The sequence below is a fragment of the Harpia harpyja genome, chromosome 6, assembly GCF_026419915.1.
Source record: "Harpia harpyja isolate bHarHar1 chromosome 6, bHarHar1 primary haplotype, whole genome shotgun sequence".
NCBI classification, from domain to species: Eukaryota; Metazoa; Chordata; class Aves; order Accipitriformes; family Accipitridae; genus Harpia; species Harpia harpyja.
Genome location: NC_068945.1, coordinates 15,139,202 through 15,166,666, shown reverse-complemented (window position 1 = coordinate 15,166,666; position 27,465 = coordinate 15,139,202). Strand labels below are relative to the sequence as shown.

At 40.1% G+C, this 27,465-nt stretch overlaps 1 protein-coding gene across 15 annotated transcripts in view; it reads left to right on the top strand.

Moving 5' to 3' along the window:
- The window catches only part of CALD1 (caldesmon 1), a 198,254-nt gene that overhangs the window by 168,407 nt on the left and 2,382 nt on the right, over window positions 1-27,465 (top strand). For 11 of the 15 annotated variants that reach the window (XM_052789228.1, XM_052789223.1, XM_052789229.1 and 8 more), the window contains 10 exons: window positions 392-475; window positions 5,481-5,629; window positions 10,424-10,679; window positions 12,368-12,508; window positions 19,798-19,841; window positions 19,934-20,012; window positions 22,272-22,409; window positions 23,376-23,471; window positions 26,061-26,144; window positions 26,469-26,502. In XM_052789228.1, the coding sequence (XP_052645188.1) occupies window positions 392-475; window positions 5,481-5,629; window positions 10,424-10,679; window positions 12,368-12,508; window positions 19,798-19,841; window positions 19,934-20,012; window positions 22,272-22,409; window positions 23,376-23,471; window positions 26,061-26,144; window positions 26,469-26,502 (1,105 nt within the window). Of the gene's footprint in view, window positions 1-391; window positions 476-5,480; window positions 5,630-10,423; window positions 10,680-12,367; window positions 12,509-19,797; window positions 19,842-19,933; window positions 20,013-22,271; window positions 22,410-23,375; window positions 23,472-24,523; window positions 24,612-26,060; window positions 26,151-26,468; window positions 26,503-27,465 lie in introns of those variants that run through there. The other 4 variants (XM_052789233.1, XM_052789235.1, XM_052789234.1 and 1 more) reach the window with 2 other exon arrangements.

The window sequence follows — 27,465 nt, the reverse complement described above, 5'->3', positions numbered from 1 at the left end:
GTTTTTATGCTGCCTTTTTTTCTCAGCTGCTATAAACTGGCTTAACGCAGTAACACATGAGGTGGAGGCAGACACATCTTGGCACAAAATATAATAAGCACCTGGTAAACTGTGAGGAACATGTGTGTTAAATGCAATCACAAGAGAGGGCTCTCTGCTGGGACATGTGAGCATGATGCCACGCAAGGGAGAAAGGCCCACATGGGGGAATGGGAGCATTTGGAGAGGGTGGAGGGAGCACAACTGCACATGGAGATGTGGGCACAGCAGCATATGATGGAGATGTGGCTGCACACAGGATTGCTACATGAACACAGCATGGAGAAACAAAAGTGCAAACAGATGTGATGTTTTCATATTAAAAAAAAATATTAAAACCCCAAAAACAAAGGGGGAAGAAAAAGAGGTTAAAGTGGAAGCTAAAAAGGAAAAGTTGCCAGATGAGAATCTCCGACCTACCTCCAAAAAAGATCAGGTAACTTGTAAACCATTGATTTAGATGTTGTAGGGAAACTTGAGATAAGAAAATAAATAAGGGACCTATAACTGAAAGTTGCTTGTTCAGCAAAGTACTTAAGCATGTGCTTCACTTTAAGAACGTGGGTAATCCTGCAGAAATAAATAGGGATGAAGCTACTTATGTGCTTAAACTGAAGTAAATGCTTAAGTATTTTGTTCTTTTGGGGCTTTAGAAACAAGTCCTGTTTGTCTTAGAACAAATATTTCAGGAAACTCAGTTCAGTCAATAATGCAAGGATGGTTTGCACCCTAGGGATGAATTTTTCAGGACTATATCAACTAATAATCCTTCCCTGGTTTCCTCCCACTTTAGTGTGAACTTTTTCCCTATGACTGAGACCTACTCTTACAATAATAATAATCATAATCACAATCATCTAGGCCCTTTTGCCACCTGACTGCCTTAACTAATGATTTCCCCCCCAACTGCAATGCCCCATGATATAAACTGTGCATACCCAAGATTCTTCTTTTGTTTTAAAGAGAAAATCTACAAAATTTACTGCATTGCATTTCCACTGTAAACACAGGAGCTGGTGCCATGGTGTTTTACTGTATGGTAAGTAAATAAGATTTGGGGACCATTTACTCTTCAGGTTACAGCTGGACATAGGGAGCCATGTTCAATGTTGTGTAGCAACTGTGCTTTTGGTTCAGTGCAGAAAGTATCAAAATACCCCCTGATTCTAATCAGACATTGAGACAGGTCAGGGCCTTGGGGGTTTGGACCTATTTGGGTTCAGCCAGGTCTGTGTGGCTTAAAGGGAGCCACAGCACAGAAATCTAGTAACAGGCAGCTTGCTGCCTGTCTAGCTGCTTGGGAGCATTGAGAGTTGTAGAGGGTCTGGTCCAGGGTCCTTAGTTGTTGGATTAATTCAGAACATGCTTAACTCACCCTCAGAGAGTGATGAAGGCAAATCATGTCACAAGGTTTTATGTCCAGTTGCCTAGCTTGATCATCCAAGGTATCACATTTTGAGTGAGGTACACATGAGATTGAAAAGGCAAATGAAGTGATGAAGATGGTTGAAAGAAAGGTTCCTAATGAACAGGGAGAGAGAATGGCAGTACTAGAATAAGTTACTCTAGAAAGGGGAAGAGTTAAATGAGACCTAATGGAGATGCTTCAGAATAATGCACTAGAAAAACTAAACAATCACTCTAACCCCATTGTGAAAGCAGAGGAAACAGCTGCGCAAAAAATGATGGATTATATTAAGAGTTCTTTGTAAGACAGGATCAGCTTGTAATATTTATTGTTGCACACAGTCTTTGAATATTACAAGTAAATGTAAAAAGGAGGCTGTAACTGATCACAAATGTTGATTTTGGGGGGGACTTGAGACACAATCATCCTGCTTGTGTTTATGTGGAGCTCAGTCAACTCTTACTGGAGCTCTCATCATGCTTTTAAACCATAGCCAGAGGGCTAGAATATTCCACAAAATTGGTAAGACTTTTAAAACTGACTTGCGATTTTAGTGCTTCCATTTTTGGATGCTCAAGCTGAGACAATTTAAGAGAGTCCCACTTTTAGCGTGATGCTGAATATCCATCCACTGAAAGATAAATCTTTTGCATGTGTATCAAACTGAACATTTCAAGTGTTTTGCTCAGCTTTGAAAATCTCAGTTGTTGCTTCTTGGCTTGGGAAGAAAAATTGGCAATCTCAGACTCCAAACCAAGCCAAGATCAGGCTCCCATCTCCACTCCTTCCCCCTCCCTTCAAGGACATACAAATTCAATGAGGCCTATTTCTGAACCATATATGCAGTTAAGAGGATGGCAGTATATCACAAACAAGATCCTGAAGGAATACAGTGTATTTACATAATCCGATTTTGCTTTTGCATTTGCACAACATAAGCACGTGTTCTTTCTTAATGTGACCAAAATCTGGCCCTCAAAGTTCAGGTTTTGATCAAATTAGCAAGCAAAATCTGTCTCCTTTTCTGAACTGCACCACAATATTTGGTTCTCAAAAGTGGCCTGGAAAGTTCATAAGAACAAGCTTTCTCATGATGTGAGACTCCTGGTATTTCCTGCTTCCAGTTTGGCTAGACATGCCGCAACAGTTGCTTTTCTCATGGTATTTGGGTATGGTAGTTGGCTCTAAATGGAAGTCCTAGACCCAGATGCCCACAGTTTTTAAGTCACCAAGTAATTGAGCCCAAATAAGGAATCAAATTTGCCAAATGGCCCCATACTCACTAACTGATTCACTGCAGTCTGAAGGTGTTCAATTCTGAGTTTAGAAATCTCGCCTCTCAAATATTAGCATAACACCCTAACAGGAAAGAAGCAGTGTAAAGAAAGATAAAAATATAAATAAATAAAGCTGGAAATCAGCTAAACATGGTTTTGAGTGTGTTCTATCTTGACTTTGATGGTCAAGATTTGTGAGAGCATGTGAATTTTCAGTTCAGGTAATAACATCTGTCTACTCCACCTGGAGTCAGTGTAGTCCTTTTTACTGAATTCATCAGAAGCTGAATTAGCCTGTAATATAGGGAAGCACTGAGACAAGCCAAAGTACTTTTTCTGTTGCCTGCCTTTGGAATGGGACATAATGGTTTCTGCCTCTGTGCTAATCAATCTCTGTTTTGGCATTAAAATCAGTAGGAGAAGGATTGGGCCCAAAAGCTGTGAAATGTTTCTGTAATATCTTGTTTTATCATCTTTTTGAATAAAGAGGCCAAGCTGTAGTAATCGTTTTCTCAAATGCAGACACATTACCATAAATCCTACTGGCTTCTGAAATGCTATTTCCTAACCTATTAATTTTTAAACTATATTGTTTTAATATTAGTTTTCTCAGTGATTTCAATTAAGATCTAAGAGATATGACCCTCCCCAGTGGACTTCAGTACATCAGACAGCTGGAAGTATTGGCTTTTTAATGAGACTTAGAAAGGTCTTGATGAAAATCTCAGCAAAGGAAATCCTATGCTCTCAAAATCCCAACACAGACATCCTGGCATGTGAAATCTTGCAACAATCAACATTGCTGGTTTCAGTATCACTCTGACTGGGATGGAAGGGTTAGGAGATTGCTAACAGGCAGCAGAGATTTTTGCTGTGAACATGATCGCTAGCTACAATCTTTCCCAGATTTGGGAGCACCCAAAAGATGTTACTGTCTGATGGCATTCACTAGGCTCAGTGAATAGGCCTGGTTGTCTCAGCCCAGCTCCTAGAAAACAGAAAACCATTCCTTGAGGCTGCTTGTAATAATGGCTTTTTTTGCTAGCAGTTACAGCATCATGGCCAAAGAATGTATGGTCATGGAAACTGAACTCCCCTCTTGTCCATCAGGGCACTTCTGCCAGGTTGTGGCTAAAACCTATCAGCAGGAGAGGGTAGGGAAAGTCTGCACTGTTGCTGCCTGCTGTCGGGGCAGAGCAAATGCCTCTGTGGGTTGTGTCCAACATCCCTCACCACTGGCAAATTTGCTCGAGTAGTTTAACCACCCAGTGCTCACTTGTAGCGTATGCCACCTTGGCATTGTCCGTCGTATCAGTTTCTGTGACCAAACAAACTGGCCTCAGGTAAAGTCAGAGGCTGACTTTGGGACTTCACTCAGCAGCTTAATTCGATGCCTTAGGAGGATCTTGACTTTGAAGACTCTGAACTCACCCTTTATTGGTAAAGATACTACATCTCCAGAAGTTGTTCTTTGATGAGGAGGGATAGAAATTTGATTTGATTTAGGGGTGGGTGGGTGTATTAGTTTTTTATTTCAAGGTGCAGCTTGGAATGCCATAAAAGCAGTTGTGTTGCAGACGGGACTGTTACAGGAGTTCTTTTTCTTTCTAGTTAGCAAATGGGATAGCAACAGACTTCCAAGGGACAAAAGTATTTTTTTTCTAAATGTCTTCATATGAATTTTTCACAGAAGGTATTTCCTGTTTGCCAGCTGGAATCTTCCTCCAACATGGTAGAGCTGGCCAAAAAAAAAAAAAAAATACTTTGGAGGTAAATGTTTAATCTGCTGTTGTTGAAAGTTTATTTAGGCTGGTAGTCTAACTGAGTGGGAATAATTCTACCTGAGGATAAAGAACTTGAATCAGCCCATATCCTCCTCCTCTTATCAGCATCTAGCCATGACTCAGCATGCAGGGATCAGGCCATCTGTGGTATTGATAAATACTTCAAGCTCAAAACTCTGAAGGAATACTGGAGAGTGAAATCCATGCACTAAATATGCTTGATTACTATCAAGAATTATAGGACAAAGCTTTGTAAGGATAGAGGGAATTTTTGGTCTAGTGTTTCTGGAGAGAACATTTGCTTCTTCATAGGATTACATATTTATGTCTGGTAACACTATCCATGACTAGCCCCTGGTAGGACTGTGCTTTTTGTCAGAGTAAATTTTACTCTGATATAAAGATAATTTTGTGCTTTGGCCATTATTCTTGCAATATTGAAGTATCCATCTGCTATGATACTGGAAAGAGCATGAACTTTGTCGAGCAAACTTGACAATTGGTGAAGGTTATGTGTTATTTTTATTGCGCCAGTGCCCTAAGCATTGTAGGAAGAATGTATCAACAAGCCTAGTTCCAAAGAGTTTGCAACCCAGAATCTTAATAGGCAAGAGGTGAATGATGCTGCAGTGGGAGGGAGGAGGGTTGGAGTACCTCAGTGGGGTGCAGTTGCAGAATGAAGCAATGGTGTAGTATAGTCCCATGGCCGCAATAAACTTTCACAGAAGACTGATAATTTTATTCAAGATGTTTTCATCCTGAATTCAGATCAGGACAGCAGATTGGTGGTTGGTCACAGTTTAGAGCTTTGCAGACTACTTCTGCCATGAAGCACATAAACATTTTGAAGGCAGTTGCTTAGTTAATAATACCAAGAAATGTGTTCCTCAGCTGTTATTTAGAATGCCTCATTGTGACTTCTTTTTTTGTTTGTTTGTTTCTGTGCTATGATTTATGGTATCTCCTGAGCAGCTAAAAGATGACAAGGATAAAGGAAAAGCACCCAAAGAGGAAATTAAAAGTATCTGGGATCGTAAGAAAGGAGTTTCTGAACAAAAGGCACAGAATGGAGAACGTGAACTCATTGCCCCCAAACTTAAATCTACTGAGAATGCTTTTGGGTAAGTTTCAAGTAAGCACTGGGCTTGCTTACATTATGCCATCTCTGGGTCTCTGCTTAATAGCCTTGTAGCAGCTGAGAAGACGACGTGGGTTGGCAAGAGCAGCAGAGGCTCTAGCATTCATTGGGTTGTAGGTACGAATTAAGGCTCTTGGCCTATTTTCTAACGAACTGCCCCACATTGTTGCAGTAACAAAATGAAGTACAGAAAGCAGATGTAAATAGCCTTGCTCTCTCAGTAGAGACAAGTAGCTTATTTTTGCTCTGCTGGGGCAGAGCTTATTTTGCTCTGCTCTGTCCTTCCTTGAATGACATTTATTTCTAATATCTGCACAGAGGCCAATAACGACAACAGCCCAGATCTTGTCTTCTCTAAGTTTTTAAGTCAGATCTCAACCTTTACTCAAGTAACCTATTTCCAATTACTCACCTGCTTTTAATCAGACTCTGCATATCAGTATGGAGCACAATCCAGCTGGTAACTCTCAAAAGAGCATCTCTCTTGATTTCAAGGCAAACCTTGAAATGAATGGCTTCTCTATAAAAATGATTTTTCAGTTAAGTGAAAACCTCTCCTAGGCAAAATGTTCTATTTTTTGTCTTTTTATAAGCTGTATCACAGTTTGATTTTTCTTTTTCTTTTCAAGGAAATATTGGCCTTATGGCTATATTGGGAAATTCAATGAAGGCAACAAATTTCTAGTGAAAAGTTTATTAAAAAAGGATTGTGCCTGCTAAAAGGAGGGGATACATGAAGCACAGTGGAAGTTCTTCCTTTTAGCAGAAAAACAGGAATGAATAGGTTAGAAAACTAAATTTTTTTCCTTCTGCACATCTCTTCTTCTTTTACATTGACACAGGCAAAGAAAAGGTTAAGCCGTCCAGGCACTTTGAGAAAACTGTGCATGGCAGATGGGATTTGCTGTTGTATCTCAGCATTCCCCTCATGATTCTTCCGGGAAAAACAAACTTTCTCAAAATAAAGTGCAGTTCAAAAGTCCCCGGAGACACCCTGGCCTAAGGCCAAAAGACAGGCAGAGATGGAGATGGAATAGCAGGAAATTGGCCTTGCTCAGAACTGTTCTACTTCATGACTTGGGTCACATCATCAATAACATGAGAATGGTTTTCTAAAAATATTTTTGTTGTGTTTTCATTTGCTTACTTCCTGTGGGAGACAGGCCTTAGTGGCAACATGTAGATTTGAGTTTCCACTCCTTTTTTTCTTTTTCTGTTTTTCTTCTGCTGTTTCCCAAATGTGGGAAGAAGCCTGTTTATTAGCCTTTTATCAGTGGAGTAGAAGACTTGGGTTGGCAACATCAGCAGAGACTATAGCGTTCTTTGGGTTGTTAGGTATGAATTAAGGCTCTTGGCTTATTTTCTAACGAACTGCCCCCACATTGTTGGGCTTTGTTTGGAACTATCATTCTTCTTGTTTTTACATGAACATATCAGATACTAGTTAGGAAGCACGTAACTTGGCTAACTCTCAGTGGTGAGGATTGAGAATAAAATAGGGTATTGGAGGCTAAAGAAAAATCTTATCTATGTCGTCTTTGTCTACGTCAGTAAGAGAAATACAGAATAAACCCCCATTTTATGGCTTCCCCTTCCCATCTCCCCTCCCGCCTGCCTTCCTCCCTATTCTCATACAGGACTGCAGAAGTCCTAAATATGATGTAACATGTTTTTTCACATTGTTCTGACATTTTTGGCTTCCACAAACCACTTCTTTCCTTTTCCTCCTTGTCTGAAAGCTGGCAACCAACTTCATTTCTTAGCACCAAAGAGGTGCTTACGAAACTCTTTCTCCACCCAGCATCTCAATACTAATTTCACAACGTCGACAGTAGGGAACAGAGATTCCCAGAATCTGTTGAAAACAGAGGAGTTTGGGAGGTGGAGGAAAGTAAGGAGAATTACTGCCAGTTTATTGTCTGCTATTTTGGATTATGCAGAATCAATAGTGGAAGTCCTGTAAGCTGCATGAGAATAAAATAAACTAGAAGCTTTAAATGTCGTTCTTTGTAAGGAGGACAAAATAGTCACCTGAGATCTCTAAACAAAAATGTTAAGGCTAGATTCTACCTTTTACTTTTATCGGTCGAAAGCTGAGAGTAGCTTTTAATTTCATTGAGGCTATCTGCACTGAAGTCACTGAGGACTAACCTTTCTTCTGTGCTGGTATAAAACAGAGTGACTATTTATTAAGAGAATCTTGGCAAAAGTTATGTTCTTAGTTCTCTTAATTCTGAGGGCTGAGTATTTGCCCTTGCCAGGGATATCATTATATCTGTAAGAAGGGACGTCTTGCATCTTCTTTGGGCCTGAAGCTTGCAGGTCTGGGTGGGCTGGTGACACAGACTTCAGAGACCAAGAGGAAAAAAAAAGAAATAGTGAGGTTCCTGGGATGTTTGCTGTAGAGGCTACAACCTTGCAATGAAGCAGAAAAGCTTTAAAATAGCCAGGGATTTCTCATGGCCTGTGCAGGATAGATGCACTGGATCCTTAGAAATACTTAGTGCCTTATGGAGGCTTGTGGAACATTTTGGGTTCTCAGTACCTCTGCAAACCGAATCAGAGGTATTTCAGGCTGGACACCCAAAATCATACCTCACACCTCAGGTATTGTTCTTCACTTTCTCCTTGGATGGGCTAAATGAAATTTCAAATAAAGTTTTCAATGTTTTCTCACAATGCTTTAGTTAATTGTATATGTATTTTTCATTTAAAAAGCATGAGTTCCTTTCTTTAATTACGCATCACTACCTGATGCAAGCCCTTATTTATGACCACTTACATTAACTTGATGCTTACGATGGAGGGTGATCTTGTGGTCCTACTTTCATGGTTTAAGTGATTCCGCTGCAAAACCACATTCAGGAATAGGGCCTGGAGCAGAAAAGGATTGTGATAAGGTGGTGTTAGGGAAATATGTATTATGTACTTGTAACTCTAGCTTAGAAAATCAGGTATGAAAATGTACTGCGGGTACATACATTCGCAGATCTCTGGGACATTTTTTTTTTCTTTAGCTTTGCTTTGTTATGTTACACTCTTGCATAGAAAAGACTTTCTAAAACCAAGTAAACACATTGCAAAATGAGTGCTAGGTCCACTGCTTTAGTGTTGAACTTGTACAAATGAGGTACAGCAGCTGAATTCACATAATAGTATCAGTTCGATTATACTATTTTGCCATAAGTTTTTTAGTGATACTATTCCTAAATCATGCATGCCATGCTAGAACCAAATTTCATCCAGTTTGGTAAGGTCCTGTGGGGGCAGAGAACTCTGTGTTAGTAGATTCTGTTGTGATATTGAAACCACAGATAACTCAGCTCTGGTCCTACAGCCTGTTTTATATGGTTAACTCCATCTAGATGAGGCTCTTCAGAGCACCTTTGCAGGATTGGGTGTGATCTACCAGATTGCAAATTTATATGATATTTGTTCTTCATGTTGTCATCTCTAATCTGATCATCTCTAACAGTTATTGTTATTGTTGGAATGCTTGATTTGTACTGTCTTGTGGTACTCTGCAACACTCTGCATTAATGAAATAATTAATATCCAGCTTTTTTAAATGCCAACAGAACAGAGCATAAAGGTTTTTTTAAAAAAAATCATAAGTACATTCCCTTTCTGTCTTTTGTGAATAGCACACTGATACCTCTTAGGTATCTATCTCCTTGTCAGTGGTAATATTAAATGCACTCAGGGAGCAGACATTTGTCTAAACACTGGTGTGGTAATTGTTTAACTAGGTGATGCTATCTGATTCTGTTGAAAGTATGCACTTCACCTATGCAAATTCTTTGCGGGGTTTTTTTGGTATTCTTTCTTTCTGTCTCATATATTACAGCTGGTTGGAAAACTTCTGGTTTTCTTCTGTGGAAAGTTGCCAATAATAAATAATTTCCAGTTCCTTAATAAAAAGTCATACTTTCCCTGGAAAATGTCAGCAAAAGATCTGATGAACCTTTCTGTTCATACAGGCTGGGAGAGTTAAAGTGATACATGTTATAGATGAGATAGGAACCTTTTTAGGTTTTTAAAACACTGTTGAAGCTGTAAGATTCTTTCTCCTCTCATCTGCTTCTGTTTTCCCCAAGTCAAGTAATATGTTCTGTCCCCAAAGATGCTTGTCTGTTCGTAGAGGGTTTATAAAAAATACTTGCCTTTGAAAACAAAGGATTAGTGCATCTTTTATTACATAGAACATGGCATAATATTTTTGCTATGAGTTTTTTATATGTAAATTTATCTCACTGAAAATCAACAGAGAGGAGATAGTTATGGCTTTCCATTGCTTTGTTTTCTGTATGAAGTATAATATGCTTTTGGAACTGTTTCCTCTGTAGACAAACTGCAGAGCAGAGGTGTGAAACTGTAACAGTTTACTGCATACCATAGAGATGCTGATGAGATATGATACTCCTTGCTGAAGTTACATGAGATGCTGAATATTTCCAGCTCAGTTACTGAATTCTTTTAAAAATGGAGGTGGCCTGAGTTCTCAGGCAGGGTGGTGCAGCTCCTGTGCACACAAGCACGAGAGGCTCCTTCCTCACTGGCAGTGGATGGGTAAGGTGCTCCTTGTAGTATCCCAGCCTACTAACTCCTGATGAAAATGTTTTAGGCCTGTCATAGTTTACAAGGAGCAAAAGGTCTTATAAGGCAATATCTTTGAGTGCCGGGCTCTCGCATTGCTGGTGAGCACATGGCAGTGGGTGGCTCTGGCCAGGAAGGGAAAACCCGTGGTGCATCACCTTCCCTTTCATTTCTTTCCCAGCCGCTCCAATTTGAAAGGGACCGCAAATGCCGAGGAAGCAAAGCTGGGGTCTCAGGTCGAGGCTGGAAAGCGGCTAGAAGACCAGCGCCGTCGCCGAGGTGAGAACGAGGAGTTTGAGAAGCTGAAGGAGAAGCAGCAGGAGGCGGCGGCAGAGCTGGACGAACTGAAGAAAAGGCGGGAGGAGCGCCGGAAGATCCTGGAGGAAGAGGAGCAGAAGAAGAAGCAGGAGGAGGCTGAGAGAAAAGCCAGAGAGGAGGTAAGCACAAAAGATGAAGTATTGGACTCTGTTTTTATTCCCTTGTTACTACTTTGCTTCCACTGGCCTTGCATTAGTTGATAACTCTTTACAGCAGTGTCTGCACAGACACTTTTAGGCAAAGAAGTTGGTGGGGCTGGAGGTCGATGGGTCTGTGTTTGACAAAAGGACACAATGAGGCCATGCGAGATTGGCTCATAGATGAGGAAGGAGCGAGTAACAAGGAAGACAAGACCAAACACAAGCATACAGGCCAAAGTGTGCTTCTCCTTCTTGGATCTGGTGTTGCTGTATGGGGAATTGCTGCTGTGACTTTGCTTCAAATTGTGCCCTTTATCTGGGCCCTCTGAGTTGCGTGCTCTTCTGGGCGTCACTGTTTCTTAGTGTCTGTCAGGAGATGGTCTGTCACAACAGACCTTGATTTCAAATATGCTACCCAGCATTAAAATCACCCCGTTTTCTAACCTTCAGATTTAACTGCAAGTATGCTGTATTTGTTATCCAGTGACTACATCACATAGATGCTCTAGTGAGGACCCGAGGTAAAACATGCAGTCATCCAGGGTAGAAAGAAATGTTACAGTTCTAGCCTCAGGAAAGACAGGGCTCTAATATATGTCTTCACGAGTCAGGATTTCATCTGCGATAGTTGCGCATTTCTTATCTTCTTGGAGTTGCAAAATGTTGGGGGGGGTGGTACAGCCACACAGTTCTTAATTTATTTGTGATGTCTTTTTGACATTACACAAATTGAATTGCAAAGCGCATGTCAAAATTCGTCTGCTGCAGATGAGCTGGAATGTTAATGTTATATATACTTATGGTGGATCTCATTAAGAAGATCTCATTAGGAAGATATTCTTGTCTATTTAAATATTCTCATTAGGAAGATGTTAGGAGCTCATTAGGAAGATATTCCTGTCTATTTAAATAGTGAGTACCCAACCACATCTGTTTGCTTGTACTGCCTCTGCCAAGGGACTCTATAAATAGGATTTCAAAATCTCTGGTGCATCATTTAGGAATTTTAGTTGTTTGGAAAACAAATGGTAGATGAATAATAATAGTGTTTGGCAGCTGAATGCAATTGCTTTAATATACTAAGCTCTTTACAGTAGAACTTAATAGATGCTGAGATTGCACAATTCCTTGCTGGGCAGACCCTGCTGACCAGTGCTCACAATGGTTGTGCTTTGAGGGCTCCTGGTTTGACTTGTAGCTTACGAAGTAAAAACTCATGTTACCTCTTTGGAGGGAGAACTGTAAGCATGTAATCTTTACTTTTTTTGGGCACCTATTGATTTTTCCTTGTGAAGTGTTAACATTGGAACAACAAGCGACAGAGTAGATGGACAGAAGAACAGTACAAAGATGATACATGAGGATACAGAAAAACTGAATTTGCGTATTTTTATAAATGTGCTTTAAGTGGCACTATATGGCAATAAATCTGGTGACTTCACTGTGAGGAGACACTAAAGCAGCACAGACTAGCTGTCTTCCCTACTTCCTTAGCACTGTGATGCATTAGCAGCAATACATTGCTAGTTTTCAGATAGGTCACTGAACTTTTTTGATTGGCATAAAAATCTGTTCTTAGAAAATTTGGTAAATGTTTGAAGGACTGCAAAGCCCTGTAATGGTGATGTAGTTTCTGAAAGAATAAGTGACCATTCATATTTTTTAAGGAGGAAAAGAGGAGGATGAAGGAAGAAATTGAAAGGAGAAGGGCTGAAGCTGCTGAGAAACGTCAAAAGATGCCAGAAGATGGTGTATCTGAAGACAAGAAGCCATTTAAATGTTTCAGTCCTAAAGGTTCATCTCTCAAGGTAACCTACACACTAACATCTATATAGTACATAAAAAGTAATGGGAGTTGCAGTCCAAACGAACAGCCAAACACCAAAGCTGTGTGGAAATACTTGAAATCAGACCTGGGACAATGCTCTTGTCCTTAAATAGACCTTAGCCTGAAACCTTTAGCTGAAAGACTTCATTCATTGGGATGATCGAAAATTAGAGATCCTTTCTAAAAATAGAGTCTAGACTGGGAGTTACCTGTTCTTGTTCATGAAAAATGTCCAAAAGGGATCTTCATCTTCAAGAAAAAATTATTTTGGAAATTTAGAGCTGTATTACTGTGTTGATTTTCAATGTTAGTTTATTATAGGAGTGCTTTGTGAACTGGAGTAGATAAAGATCACAAATATTCTCTCTCTCCTTCTACGTCCACAATTACTTTCTTCCTTGCCAGATTACTTTGTCTTTAAGCATATTTAGCCTAATCATCATTAATTGAAACTGCCCCATATGGGAGTTCTAGCTTATGTCTAATCCCCCTAAAAATAACATCTAGAAGTACTGGGCTGGATTTCATTTTCTTACGTAACAGGGAAAAAAACCCCTTCTGTTGCTGCAGGAATTTCTAAGTGGTCTTCTGTGGCCTATATTATATTGCAAGTCAGATAAATCAATCAAATGGCCCTTCAGCATGGAGGAAGAATCCTGCCCCCCCCCCCCAAATTATTGGGAACTTTGTTTTGGTATTCAGTTCAGTTGCTTTCTCAGCTCAAGCTCAAACTACAGATCTATTAATTGTTTTCAGCTATCTTCTCCTTTTCTCATTTTGTGTCATTAGTCACTTAAGAATCCAAAATATTTGTCCAAAAAGGCCCCTTAGTGGGCACTAGGAGAGAAAAGAACCACACAGGAGGTTATCAGGTAGGAGCTCATTGAACCATGAAGTGGATCTTCATGGGATTAAGAACTGTATTTGTTGAGTGACAAACTGCATTTGGTCAAAATTACATTTCTGCTCACGCTACATTTTGAACTGATCTGGAGCTTCAGCCCTATGCTGTTTTGGGTCCAGTTCTAGCAAATACAGTGTCCAAATTCTTTTGACTGGACTTACCTTTGACTTCTCAGACACATCTGAACCTGAAATACAAGGACAGAATACCTACAGCTGTAAACAAAGATTGCTAAGCTTCACGACTTGCTCCTGTTAGATAAACCTGGTCTTGCCATTTTGGTTGCAGAAGACCATGTCAGTAACAGACACTATAAATGTACAGCTTCTTCCCAGCCCTCCTGGGAGGGCTTCCTTTTCTTTCTGTTTATTGAGATGCCTTTTATGACATACATTTGGAGCTTTAGTTCACAGATGACTCAGAAGAGAGGAAATTATACTTGAAAACACATAATAGAAAGATATAGATCATAATTTTGGGGAGAGTGGGAAAAAACACTGGATTTGGCAGGAGGTTAGTAGCTTTCAGAGAACTTTTGGACTGATGCTACACTACTCTACTAAGTGTATTTTTAGAGGAAAGCTGGAATTTTCCAAATGTCGTTAAGCATCCAAGGTCCAATTTTTTTATGATGATAATTGCTGCTGGGTTTTATGGCTTGTTAGGTAGAAGTTGTTTGTTACAAAAACTGATATATGCAACTCTGTACATGTTTTTTCTCTTTCTCTGTGTGTGTCTCTGAGAAATTGGTGATACTGTACATATTCCAGTCTGGTGTCTGTGGGTGGCCAGAGTAGATACGTAATGCTGTTGAACTTCACACCCTAAACTGTTTCTTGGCCTTCTGTGGTCAATAGCTGAGGAGAGATTAATCTCCTTTTAATAACCTGATGTCAAATTTGATGTCAAACTGCAGTTTTTAGAAGACAGTATATTTTGTTACCTTTCATTTGGACAGACTTCTCAGGCTGGTCTAACCTGGTTGGGACACAGCTTTCTCATTGCCTGTTATGCACTGCCCAAGTTATCTTTTGAGTTATAAAGCATCTGGCACATATTTTCTCCCTTGATGAATGTATCATCTGGTTAGATGTGTCATGGGTCATGTGAGAACCCTAAATGCACAATTGTGCGTGGGAGGTTGGAATTAATAATGAAAAAAGGGAGGCTCAGTATTAAAATACTGTATGAATTATGTGCACATTCTGACTTCTCCTAGATCACAATGTGGCAAAGCATCTTTTTCTCCTTCCTTGTCCTTCCTCATGTGATAAGTTTTGGGGGAGAAAAAGAAGTTCCTAGGAGTGACTTAGATGAGGAGAGTAGGGCATGCTGTTTACAAAGTGAACTACAAGAACAAAGAACAGAAGGGAGATAAACTGAAAAGCAGCATGGCATATTACCATCTTATGGACACTGCATTTATCCATCAGGCAGGGCATGGAGTAGCATGACATGCAGACTCAGAATTGAGAGACCAAGACGTGCAACTCATCTCCATGTATTACATGGCTCATGGATGCACATATATAAATATATGTATACAAACACGGACATAATATACATACATGCTTGTATTTAGAAAGAACTACTGTGATTATCTAGTCTGGCCTCTACTAAATCACAGCCTACACAGTATTGACAACTCTTGTTGTTTTAACTGTTAAATACAATATTTCCCTGAAACCTGAGACACTACTTCAGCAGAACTACTACGGCAGCATGGAGTCCTCCCATTTACAGCTTGAGGGCTGGTCCTTTCCGAGGGGACAGTGAAGAGGAAGCGTGCAAAGTAAATACAGGCCAAGTTCATCACTAGCTAAGGAACAGAAGCCGCTTGGATTTCTCAGGGCTGGTGGACTCCCTGTGGGCAGTAGCAGCAGTACCAAACCTCTGTTCAACCTCTGCCCTCTCGCCCGTTTTTGGTTTGGTTTGGTTTTTTTTTTTTTTTTTTTTATAAGGACAAAGACTGGAACAACCTCTGCTGCTCTCCCATCCTGCTCTAGCTCATGCTTTCCCTAGTTTAGTTCACACAAATGGTGCTGTGGTAGAAAAATGAGATTTCCTGCATAATCTTTGTTCATTTTCCTTTTTAGACAAGTTCATTCCTCATGTTTTCTTTGGGAAGGAGTGTTATTGACTTCTTGTATAATTATTCTCTAGGTTAATGAGGAGAGAACAGGATATTTCAATACTAAGTCTTCTCTTGGGGGTGAGCTCCACCACTACAGAAATGCAAAAGCAGTTAGACATTGAGGGAAGGAAGCAATGGCAGGAGGCCGGGAGCCTGGGATATCTTCTGTCTTTGCAGAAAATGTCTCCTGGGAGACATGGGCTGATGTGGCAGCCTGCAAGGCAATGCTGACAGCTAAGCCAGAAGATAGGACTTTCAGGGCTTTTTTTTTCTTTCTTTAAAGACCTGTCTTATCCTATCTCATTATTGCTTTCAATACCTGACAGCTGGAGCAGTGACTGGAAAGAGTTAGAATCCACACAATCAGTTCTTCCTAGATGAGCTGCTTTTGCAGCAGAGGGAAGGTAGAATGGTAAGAACAGGATTTGTGACATTTGTTTTTCCCCCATCTTTGATGCTGATGGAAGCTCTCTAGTCTGGCAGATAAACTGGAGTTAATTGGTGCACTCTGCATGGACGCTGCTGACAGCAGGAAAAAGCCTAACTGTGCTTAATGAAGCAAAAGAGCACGTGAGCCACTCGGGAAGGATAAGGAGAAGCCACTTTACTCCTAGGGACTACCACTCTAAATGGATTTCCACTAGGTTCTTCCACCTGTTGGATATGAGGCAAAATTTTAATGCAGGGATTTCTGTTTTCTGTGTGCATTTCTTATTCCCCTTCCTCCTTGACCCTTTTTTTTTTTTTGAGAAAAGCTTTTATATATATCAGTTCACAACACTTTCTGTTGCATGATATCTAATACACAGTTTAAAATTCTGAAGAATCATTTAATACCTTTGTATGAAACAAGTTTTACTGGGCATGTCTTGATGGGTTTTTCCCCCAAGTCACTGGCTCAAATTGTGTGTTAAATCATTCCTCTTCCATTCTGTTCTTGGAGAATGTACAGATGGAAGACAGTACACTGTGACATCCACAATTTAACTGCATTTTTAATAGGCAAGACATTTCTTGCACAATTAGCGAACAAAACATGTCTATATAATATTGAATGTGGATAAATGCATACATATATCTCTGTATAACATCTTGCTTAAGTTATTCCTTGCCACCTGTTTGTGCCGACTCTGTTGAGTAAGGCCCTAATAAGGTGTGAGAATCCGCATGGTTTTGATTTATGTCCATTGGTATCATTTCATCTGACTTCACCAGGAGAAGTGTAGGTGTCCATCTAAGTATTTCGTTGCCTAATCTGAGCTTCTTTGGTAGTTAATAGAGAGAGAGCCACCCTCAGTGGACAAGCAATCCTACCTTTTCTAGGGTGAGCTCCTCTGCCTCTTCACTGACTATAGAGGGAACCAAAATGAGTAATTTTGACTAAATGCTTAACTTTCAAGCAACTGAGGTTAGGTGGGAGAGATGCAGCCTGAGATGTTGTGTTCTTTCTCTCTGGTCATAATTTAATTGGAGGCCAGCAGGCTGCCTTTTTGGAGTATGTGTGTGTTCTGTGTCAGAGGCTTTGGAAAGTAATCCATGGTGACAAAACATAGTCCAAGCTATCTAACCAGATCCTCTTAAAACGAATGCAGCAAAAAGCTTATTCTTATTTCCTGGTCTCAATTTGAGGAAATATCTTGCATTTTGTACTAACCGCCTTGCTTTGCCTGTTTCTCTTACAGATCTATTTTGTAATACTGTTTACTGTATGAGCCATTTTAAAACATTTTAAATTCTTTGCATGGACTTTGTGTGGTGTGCAGTGGATAAATGGCCTTTAGATGTTGCTGTGCAGTCTTAATGTATTTGACCTGTATGTCGAATACACGTGTGTATACAGGTGTGTTTGCTTTGTTTGCTTCAAGTGTATTCAACATATGCTTCTGTTTCATGCATGCTGTGTTTTAAGGAAGATGCTCTAGAACAAATTCTCATATAAATGTGCAGAAAATGTGTTATCCATCCACACAAGGCACCTGCTTCCGTGGGAAGAGGACCATTTTCAGCTCTGAGGGTCACTTCCTAACTGCTTTCCTGTTTAACTTATTTTCTGGTTTGCTTCCTCACTCTCCTGTTCTGAACAATCCACGACTCATTCCTGATACCACAGCGGGTGCTCTGAGAACTGCTGTTCCCAGTGGGTAAAGAATGACAGCATGCCTTTTTACTACAATAATGTAGTAAACCCGAGAATACATGTCCCTCTTCCCCCCAATCTATCCCCCTCTTACACCAGTGCCTACTGAAGCTGGGTTTTCCTGCTGTGTAGAAACATCTCTCCTTCCTGAACGTAGGGAGACTATAAAGAGTCTACCGTTGGTATCTTTTAAGATCTGTCCCTTTTGTAAGATTTCAAGTGGATTCTCAGTTCATCTGAACTAGAAGAGGCTGTAAATTAATTATTAGATGGTTACCTTGAGTCCTGGTTTTCTGAGATAGTCCATATTGTTTGTCCTTGCTGCCAGCCAGGGTTTCACGGGTGCAGTGAGGGAACTGCCCGTTCATACAGTGCAGGGGAGAAACCAGCGGCTCTTGTTGGTATAACTCATCGTTTTGAAGCATTGCTGGTTATGACGCAGAAATCAGCGTTGTGGGAAAATTTTCCTACTATACCATAGTCGAGGAGAGGTGATGTGTTTTAAGTTACCATCGTAGATCTGTGTCGCCACTTTTAATCAAATAATTTACTTGCTCGTTTTATGGCAATGCCGACTTATTTCCTCTGGGTGAAACGAAGCGGTGCACCCTGAAGGCCGGCGGAGCAAGCCCCGGCCGTGGGGTGTGCACGGCTCGTCAGCTCCTGCCCGGTGTGGTGCTGCCACCGTGTGACAACAGTGCGTTGAAACAGCTGGTACCTACCCGAGCAAAGCCCATCTTTCCACTCAGGACCGTATTTAGATCGTGTATTGGCAACTAAAACTGTTAACGTAAATTACTCTGTAAATTGTACATCAGGTTTTTTGAGCTTTAGAGGTGCATTTGAGCTGGACTGATGCTAGCTGGAGTTCCTCCAGTGAGCTTGTTTGGCAAATCCTGCACTGAAGTGAACTGCCTGACGTTTTGCTTGTATGCGCTTGAGAAATAAAACATGCATGCCCTTTGATGGGATTGCTGTGGGATTTAGCATTCCGGTACAGCCTGGATGCTAAGGGCACCGAGGAGAACCATTTAAAGGAATGGCTGTCACTGCCTTATTTTAATAAGGCATGAATGCCACAGCAGTCACTGTTAAAGTAACTTGAAAATGGATGACCCATACTGAGACGGGAATCCCCAGGAATTCAGCCAGGCTTGATTAATAGTCATTTCTATCCCGTGGAGCTGCCTGTGTATATTTTACTCTTAAGTGAAACTGTAGAGCCTGGAACAAGAAGTGGAACAATGCAATGTGGAAGACACTTGAGGAAGTTTGATTAAAGTATTTCTTGACCCAGAATGCAAATATATACCCCCCTTGCATCGTGAAATATTTTAAAACTTTATTCAGGGATGGAGTCTTTTTGTTTTCAAATTATTAAGAGATTTGGCATAAGTCTTACGAGACCTTCATGATTCTTTTTCCCTGGAAATATTACAATATTTCTATACATACAGAGTGGGAAATAACGATCAAATGTAAGATACCGGTTTGTATAAAATAACAGCTGGTAGATATAGCAGTGACCCTGCTTCAACATGAGCAGAGGACAGTCTGATTGGTTTTTTGGAGCTCAGATTAAATTGTCAGTGTCCTACAAAAACATGCAGGAGATAGGGTATGTGGCTGAGCTCCAAACGTGGCCTAGTCTGATGTCTCAACTCAGAAAAACCTTATTAAATTTACTGTCTGTCTCAAGAGATACATACTTGCTCTTATGTGGGAGATATGAGGAAATTTGACATAGATTTTGTGAATATCAACACCTTTCATAAGACGAACTTCTTCCCTTTTCTTCTTTCTGTATTGGTGGTTTATTTTCTTACATATGCCTTACATATGCCTTACAAATGAGGCATTGAAGAGATATTCAGGATGCAAACATTAATGCAGAAAAGATATCCACCTTTATGTATATGTAGCGTAATAGGCTCCTAACTATAAAACCTCTGTGTGTGTCTGTGGTGATTTCTGTTGGAATGCATCTCTTTCAGATTGATCTTTTGACATTTAAGATGACATTTTAACCTGGCCTTGTACAGGCTGCCTTTTTATTAACTTTAAACTGATAGCTCTTGTTTGTCTCTTTTCTAGATAGAGGAGCGAGCAGAATTTTTGAACAAATCCGCTCAGAAGAGGTAAAGCAATAAAACAGTAGGTTCAGTCAAAACAGCAGTGTTTAACTGGAGGGAATAATAGTTTCTTTCTCTCTTTTTTCTACTTCTTACAGTGGTGTGAAACCCACCCACACGACAGCAGTTGTCTCAAAGATTGACAGTAGACTTGAGCAATACACTAGTGCAATTGAGGTAAGTTAATTCCAGGTCACAATTGCTCTAGTTACTAATGGCTTTTGGGACTTAAATCAGCCTATGTTTTACTGTTCAAGAATTGCAGGGATTTTTGGTCACAAACTTTTTTTATGCGACTTCAAGAACTTTGTTCTTGAGGCACACCCATAACCAACACCTGGATATGTATCTAAACAAAACCTTAGATGGTGTCTTCCCTTTCATGCTACAATGTACTCTGCTTTGTAAGCTTGGAGTAGCTCTTGAAGGACTCAGTCAGCATCTCTTGAGTGACAGTCGCATCCTCTTCTTCTTGGCTGATGAAAGTACTATCAGCAGAGAGCTGATAGTCATCCTGAGCAAAGCTGACTTAGCAGCTTATTTAGCAGAGCAATGAACTGGGCCTGTGTTCCTGGCTGCCCTTCAGAGTGAAATTCCTTGGCAAAGACAGACACTGTAGTGAACTAGGGAGTTAAGTAGTGACAAAGGAAAAACAGAATCAAAATAAAATCCAGAATTTGACCCCAGGTGATGTTGACAAGTTGTTGCTAATAATGTGCCTTGAAGCCAGAATTGAGGGTTTTTCTTTTCATGGTCCAAGGAAGAATAGGTGTTCACTTTTATTTCGGGGGTTTTTTTAAGCCTTTTTTTATAAATCAGTGAGTATAGGCAATGTGAAAGCTACTGGTTAATATAGCAGGCCAACTGGACTGGGTTGGTAAGTGTCATGGGAATAGAATAGTATAAAAAGGGATATTATCTTGATAGCTGTGATTAAGGTCTGGCACTTCTTCATTCCCTGCTGGATTTTTTTTCTCCTCTTGTTCACATACAGAGTCTAAGCATGCTATTCCGTTAAGGTATTAATTGGTTAGGCTTTATTATCCTTTAACTTAAAGGAAACTACTAATTAAAGATCAATTAACAAAAGCTTTTTTCTGTGACCGCTGTTCGTTTAACCTTTCTGCTAGGAAGCCTGTCAGTGCTGGAGAGTTTTATACTGTGTGTCAGTTCCCGATGAAAAAAGCGCATGCATGACAGTGCTGAAGGCTCAGGCTTGCCTCCAGTGCCTATGTCAAGCTGAAGGTAGCTCAAACCCCTCCATTAGAGATGAATGTCAGCATGGCACCCAGTAGTCCCCGTATCATCAAAGTAGGAGCATACAGCTTCTGTCCTCCTGCTTCACTCTGCGCCTTTTCTGGATGAGACGTAACCACCCTAGCATGACCAAGGGCTTTAATTTGGCACTGGGGTTTGGTGTTAAACTCCTTAAAAAGAGTGGATGGGTTGGAGGTACAGCTCCGTCTGCCGTAAGAAATTTATGTAATAGTGAACTCGGGGTTTGTCAACCTGTAAACACTGGACCAGCCCACCCAGCAGCTTATATTAGGTTCTCCAGTATTTTCAGTAGGGCTGTGCTAAGGTCCTGAGTCTTTATGCTCCATTTAGATATTAAAAAGCATAGCTCTATGGCAAGGGGCGGGCAGGCAGTGCAGTTTCAGAACTATATACAGCTCTCATCTGACCTGAAATTATTCTTTTGCTGAGTTTCTGATTTTTCCAAAAGTTGCCAAATCTGCCTTGCTTTGCAACTAGAGAGGCAAAGCCTCAGCTCATACAGGTTCTTATTCTCTCCAAATCTGTCTTATGTAAAATGTACAAAAATTTTGAAAAGAAGGAACAGGAGGAGTTTGGTCCAGTGTTTTTGGTAACAATACAAAAGACACACTGCCAAAAAAACCCCAATCCCCCACTCTTTAAAAAACTACCTCATTCCAAATATACTGTAATTGCTGAAATTTACCCCTAGAATCCCGAGTTGTGAGCTTAAGTTGTCTGAGACAGATGGAGCAGAGTCTGATGCTGAATGATAGGGCAGCCTTTCCCCCCTGCCTCGGCGTAAGGATTTCCTTAGCTGTGTCCCTGAAGGAGCCATGCTTACATGATGCAGATGCTAAGACTTGAAGGAAGACAGATGAAAGCCTCGGAGCAGTTGTGTGCAGAGCTATGGTTTGCCATGAGCTTTAGAAATGTAACATATGCAAAAATCTAAACAATTGCAGTTTTCATAGCTGGTTGTGTCAAGGATGCAACTGCAAATCAAAAGGGGGAGAGACTCAGTGGCACCTCTTGAGCTGGGTACTCCTTTCTGTCTTTGCATGATTGTTGCTAGAACCACTTACAGCTGCTGCATTCCCCAGCACTGCCCCAGAGTCAAACCACCCTGCAACTCCAGCTCTTAATGCCAAACACCAACTGGCCTCAAATCTTCTGCAGGGCACAAAGGCTACAAGACCAGCTAAGCCAGCAGCCTCCGACCTGCCTGTTCCAGCTGAGGGTGTCCGTAATATTAAGAGCATGTGGGAGAAAGGGAATGTTTTTTCATCACCCTCTGGGACAGGAACACCAAATAAGGTACGTGTTAAATTTTACATAGTGATTATAAAGAATTATGTTATAGACCTGACCTTGCTATTTGTGTTCCTATGAGTAAGCCTGGCTGCTCCTGTTGACATCACTGGTGAAGAATATCCCCAAGGATCTTGAGGTCCTCAGAAACCCACAAAAATGTGTGGCTGCAATATTGAGTATAGCAGAAGAATTTAGTGACATACTGAGCTAAGTTATGAGACATTCCAGAGCCACATCAGATATCTTGGACAAATGTATCTGGGTAGTTCAAGCAGAGTACAAAGAAATTTTTTGTGTTGGGAAAGATTCTTTTGTGGGGCAGAGGGGGGCAAGATAATGATGATGTTTTATAGATAATGCATAGAAGCATTTGTGAGATGTTTATCTTTTCTATGTAAATCCTTAAGGCAATATTTCCTTTCTATAAATTGATGTAAGTTGATAAGCATTCATCATAGCCAAAAAACTGAGCCATGGATTGAAGGGGATTATTACAGATAGCCATGAAGTTTCAGTAATTTGTTCTAACCTTTTAAGTTTTATTTTAATGATTTAAATTGTAGACCACTTAACTCTTCTGTTATGTGCTTTTTTGAAAAATTTTAGTTCAACAGAACAAAGATGTAGACTTAGACTGGTGTCTCTTCTTCTTTAGGCTAAAGATTTTTTCTCCTTGGAGTTTGGGGTTATAACAGAAACAGCAGGTTTATGTCTAATATTTATTCCTGGGTTAGCACTAAAGTGGAAATGATTTTGTCAGCCCACTTCTATCATTGTTGAGCTTGGTACTACTGTGTAGTTCATAGGGACAATACCTTCAGAGCATCCAGGATGCCTCTTAGCTAACCATAGTCTCAGTGAGGACCTCTATATTAAACTCAGGCTTGGCTTTGTTTTTAAATCTAAACTGTGGAAAACATAGCAAAAGCTATTCTTAAAGTCTTCTCATTAGATTTTATTATTTTGCAGGAAACTGCTGGACTGAAGGTTGGTGTCACCAGTCGTATCAATGAGTGGTTAACCAAGACCCCAGAGAGCAACAGATCACCTGCTCCAAAACCTTCTGTAAGTAAACTTGCAACAGCCATCTCTTCAGTAGGTGGGTTCTCTCCTGGGGCAGAGGTGGTGGTGGTGCTACCTCAACCAGCTGATGGTCTTTGGAGGAATCTTGCTGCATGTCCTCTCTTGGAAGCTCACAGAGGCCCTCTGGCTGCTGACTCCTGGGTAGTCAGAAAAGGGGGAGATGAAACAGGGCAGTTCTCACCTTAAACCTTAGGGTTTCTCTGAAAAGAGAGTACTCAGAGAAGCACTTCTCTGGTAGAGAAGGACATTAATTTACCACCTGTGAAAGGCCTACCATTAATTTAGAAATTACCAGCCATAGCCTTGGATGAAAACAATTGTGCTTTGTCCCTTGCCCTGTAAAAATCTTCCAAGTATACTTTTAAACACAGCTGAAATACGTTAATCCTTTAATAGCCTAAACGTCATTTCTAATGAAGGCCCTTTAGCATGCCCATTACTTCAACAAGAATCAGAGTAGAAAATGCGATCAAAGTAATAAGCTGGGAGTGTGGGAAGTAGCAGTGTGGATGTGGGAAGGAGCAGAAACAGGTAATTGTGGGGTGGAGAAGGGTAGGGGTGAGGAACTGGAGCTGTAGGTGTCCATATTGGAGAATGGCAGGGCATCACTCATGGTGTTTATGATTCAACTTTGGGATTTTATTAAAGAACTGGTTTCCTCCCATATCCTTGTGTTGTGTTTTTCTGCCAGTTCACTTGCCCTTTATAAAAGGTACAGCCTGAAAAACGCTTTCGCAATTCACACTCCCATTTGTCTCAAATTGGAGCTTGAAATTTGCGATGTTGTCCCTAATGTCAGTATTTGCTGGTAGCTACATGGAGATTCCATCCTTATGGACATGAATATAAAACCAACAGAAGTCATTGTGGTCGCTGTATTTAATCACAACTGCTGAAAACCAGCACAGAATCTGCCTCCAGATTTTCCTCTCTTTCTTCAAAGTTGCATCTTTTAGATAATGTAAAACTAACCTCTTGTTTTCCCCTCAGTCAACTGTTTCTATCTATGTCTTCATTTCCCTCTTTCTCAATAGATTGTTCTTTCTTCTTTCAATATATCTGCTTGAAGGAACCTGCCTTCCTCCTATTCCTCTCTGGGGGTCTGTTTGCTAAGTTGGTCAGGTAAACCTGTTTATGATTGACTATGAAGAATGATATATATCTGTAGTGTGTGATTTTTACTTTTTTTTTTACCAGGATAAATCAAAGAGAAACCTAGAATTTCTTTGTTAGCAAATAACTTCCTACCCTCATCACATTCCACCAAAATAAAGAATTGTTCGAAACTTCTGCGACCATCAAGATTCTTGTGGGTTTTGAACAACATTCAATTAAAAGTAGAGGGAGCAAAGATCTCAATTAGTTTTATGGTGAACCTAAATCATAGATCCCAAATGATTTCAGGATTATGGAAGTGGTTTTGTGATAAGGTCCACTGCAATTTTGCTGTTTTGTTCCTTCCTCTGTTACCGCTGAACTCACTTTTTGAAGTACAGAATTGGCTTAAAGTGTTAACTGTCAGCAGCCCTGTTTGGCTATAAATTACGATCAGTTCTAAAGCATCTCTGCTGAGTGCAAATACCTCTTGCAGAAATCACACTTCCATTCATCACTGGGCATTTTTCTATCCCACGTTAGAAATTCTCATGTGCAGAAAACTACCTATCTATGGATGGCAACAACAACATTCTGGAAACTGTGCAGGACTTGAAGACTTTTTGAAAAGGAGAGTACTTATGTCCAAAATTGTTTCAAAAGTCTTTTGTTTGCCAACCACAGAGGTAGATACCAATCTATCTGTCCTTAAGCAGGTGCATTGCTACTAGCCTAGCATATGTCATCTTGATTTGTAGTCCTGCTTTTCCCCTAGAAGCAGCTTGAAATTTTTATTGAGTTTTGCTTAAAGTCTCCATGTATGCTCATTTTCAGAGAATATTGTTATTTTTTAATGACTTTACCTCACCTGTTTTTTTCTGTTGGGCGATTGGTACATGCTAAGATCTTAAAGGATGCAATGGAAATTCAAACGGATATGAAGGACTACAGTGTTAAATTCTGAAACCTATATTTAAGAATGCAGAGGAGGATCTGCTTTTCTGTTGTATTAGAAGTCCTACTCTTTTTTTTTTTTTTTTTTTTCATTTTTTTTAACAAAATATTTTGTTCCTGGTCTAAACTGAGACAAGCTACTTTGAATTCCTCCCTAATAGAAATACTATTTCTGAAAAAAATATTCTTTACTGCAAAAATTGTAATTGTCCTTAAAAACCTGATGGTGCAGTAACTTTTCAATCCCTAGGATGAACAAAATAAGTTATGGCCAGTCTGTGCAATACTAAATAGGTATAGCAGGATTGGTTTTTGTCGTAAAGCATGTATATGTGTGGAGTCATTATGTGATGTGTCATTCTGAATAGCTTTATAATTGATAGACAATGTAATATTTACCACCGGTGGATGCTCCTCAACTTTTCTTATGAGGAAGTCGCATTCTAATGTTTTCTCTAACAAATTAAAATAAACCTGAACTAATGTTGGTTTCTGTTCTCTGACATTAATTTAAAAATACAGGATTTAAAACCAGGAGACGTATCCAGCAAGCGTAATCTCTGGGAGAAGCAGTCAGTTGAAAAGCCAGCTGCTGCTTCTTCTAAGGTAACACTTCAGTCCATTGTTAAAAGGATAATATCTCTGTGGGAGGCTTTCTAGGGGGAAGGTACCGTTTGCCTTCATACAGTCAGTCAGTTGGAATTAAGCCTCTACATGTCTTTTGTTACTAACCTGCCTTTTAATCTGTAAAAGAAAGTACAATGAGGCGCAGGAAGCCATGGGCAGCGTGTAACTTTTATATTCCTATTTGGCAGAGCTGTGTTGTGCATGGAAATCTGTCCTTTGCATGGAGTTGATTTTTTTCCTGTTAGAAGTAGCTATGTTTTCCCATACTTGACTTTAATAATGGATTATTACTTTTTCAAACAGGTATCAGCTATGGGGAAAAAATCAGAGACTAATGGTAAGTAATTCTAATAATACACCTGCACATTAAATAGAACTGTTGCCAAATTTTTGCACAGGCATATCTGTGTTTTAAAATTCTACAGCTGTTAATGTTGATGCAAAAACCAAAAACGCTTTTTGCCTTTGCCTTTCAAAAGCTGCATTGCAATATCATCAAAACGTGAATGTTTGAGAAATAAACCTAAATCATCTTCCTAGGAGGACTGAGGATGAACAGTGCTCCAGCCGTGTTTGCAAAGCCTTGTTCAAGTGACACGCATAGCATGTTTGCTGTAGCTGGAGAGTATCATTAAACTGTGTGAGATCTGAGGAATGGGATGGTCATTTAACTAATTAGAGTAAATGCAAAGCATCTGGGAAAGGCTCTTTTAAAAGCTGCAGCGGCAATGGATATGCCTTTCATGAGGGGAGAGGGAGACCCCAAAACCCGAGACTGTTGCAGCAAAATTATTTGAGCAGAAATAGAAGATTTCAGTACTACTGAGAATGAGTCCCGCATCTGATTTTAAACACTGCCACTGGGTAATGGTGAAGCCTGATGAAAATTCAGCAGTGCTGATTTTTAAAAATAATTCCTCTGGCTGGTTGTGAGTCTTATGTGCTCCTGCATACCCAGACTGGACTGGAGTTCAAACACACTCAGCGGCAGCACTGCTTTTGCTGGAGCTGTGCATTGGTGTCTTCTCAAGGCAAAAAGAGTCTAACTACTGTCATTTTGAAACTACTAGCTTGGGAAACACAACCTAGTTGTACAGAAAGAAATCAACAAAATTACCCTCCTAGCTTTTTTTTTTTTTATTTTAATCTAAACCACTCCAAATAAAACCAATTAAAGGCATTATGTGCCTAAGGACCAGTGGGGAAGAATGAAAATTCACTGATCAATTTAATAGCTTTAAAGATGCCTTGCAACATCCCTTAACTCTTCTTTAGGAATGAAATGATCAAATATAGAAAA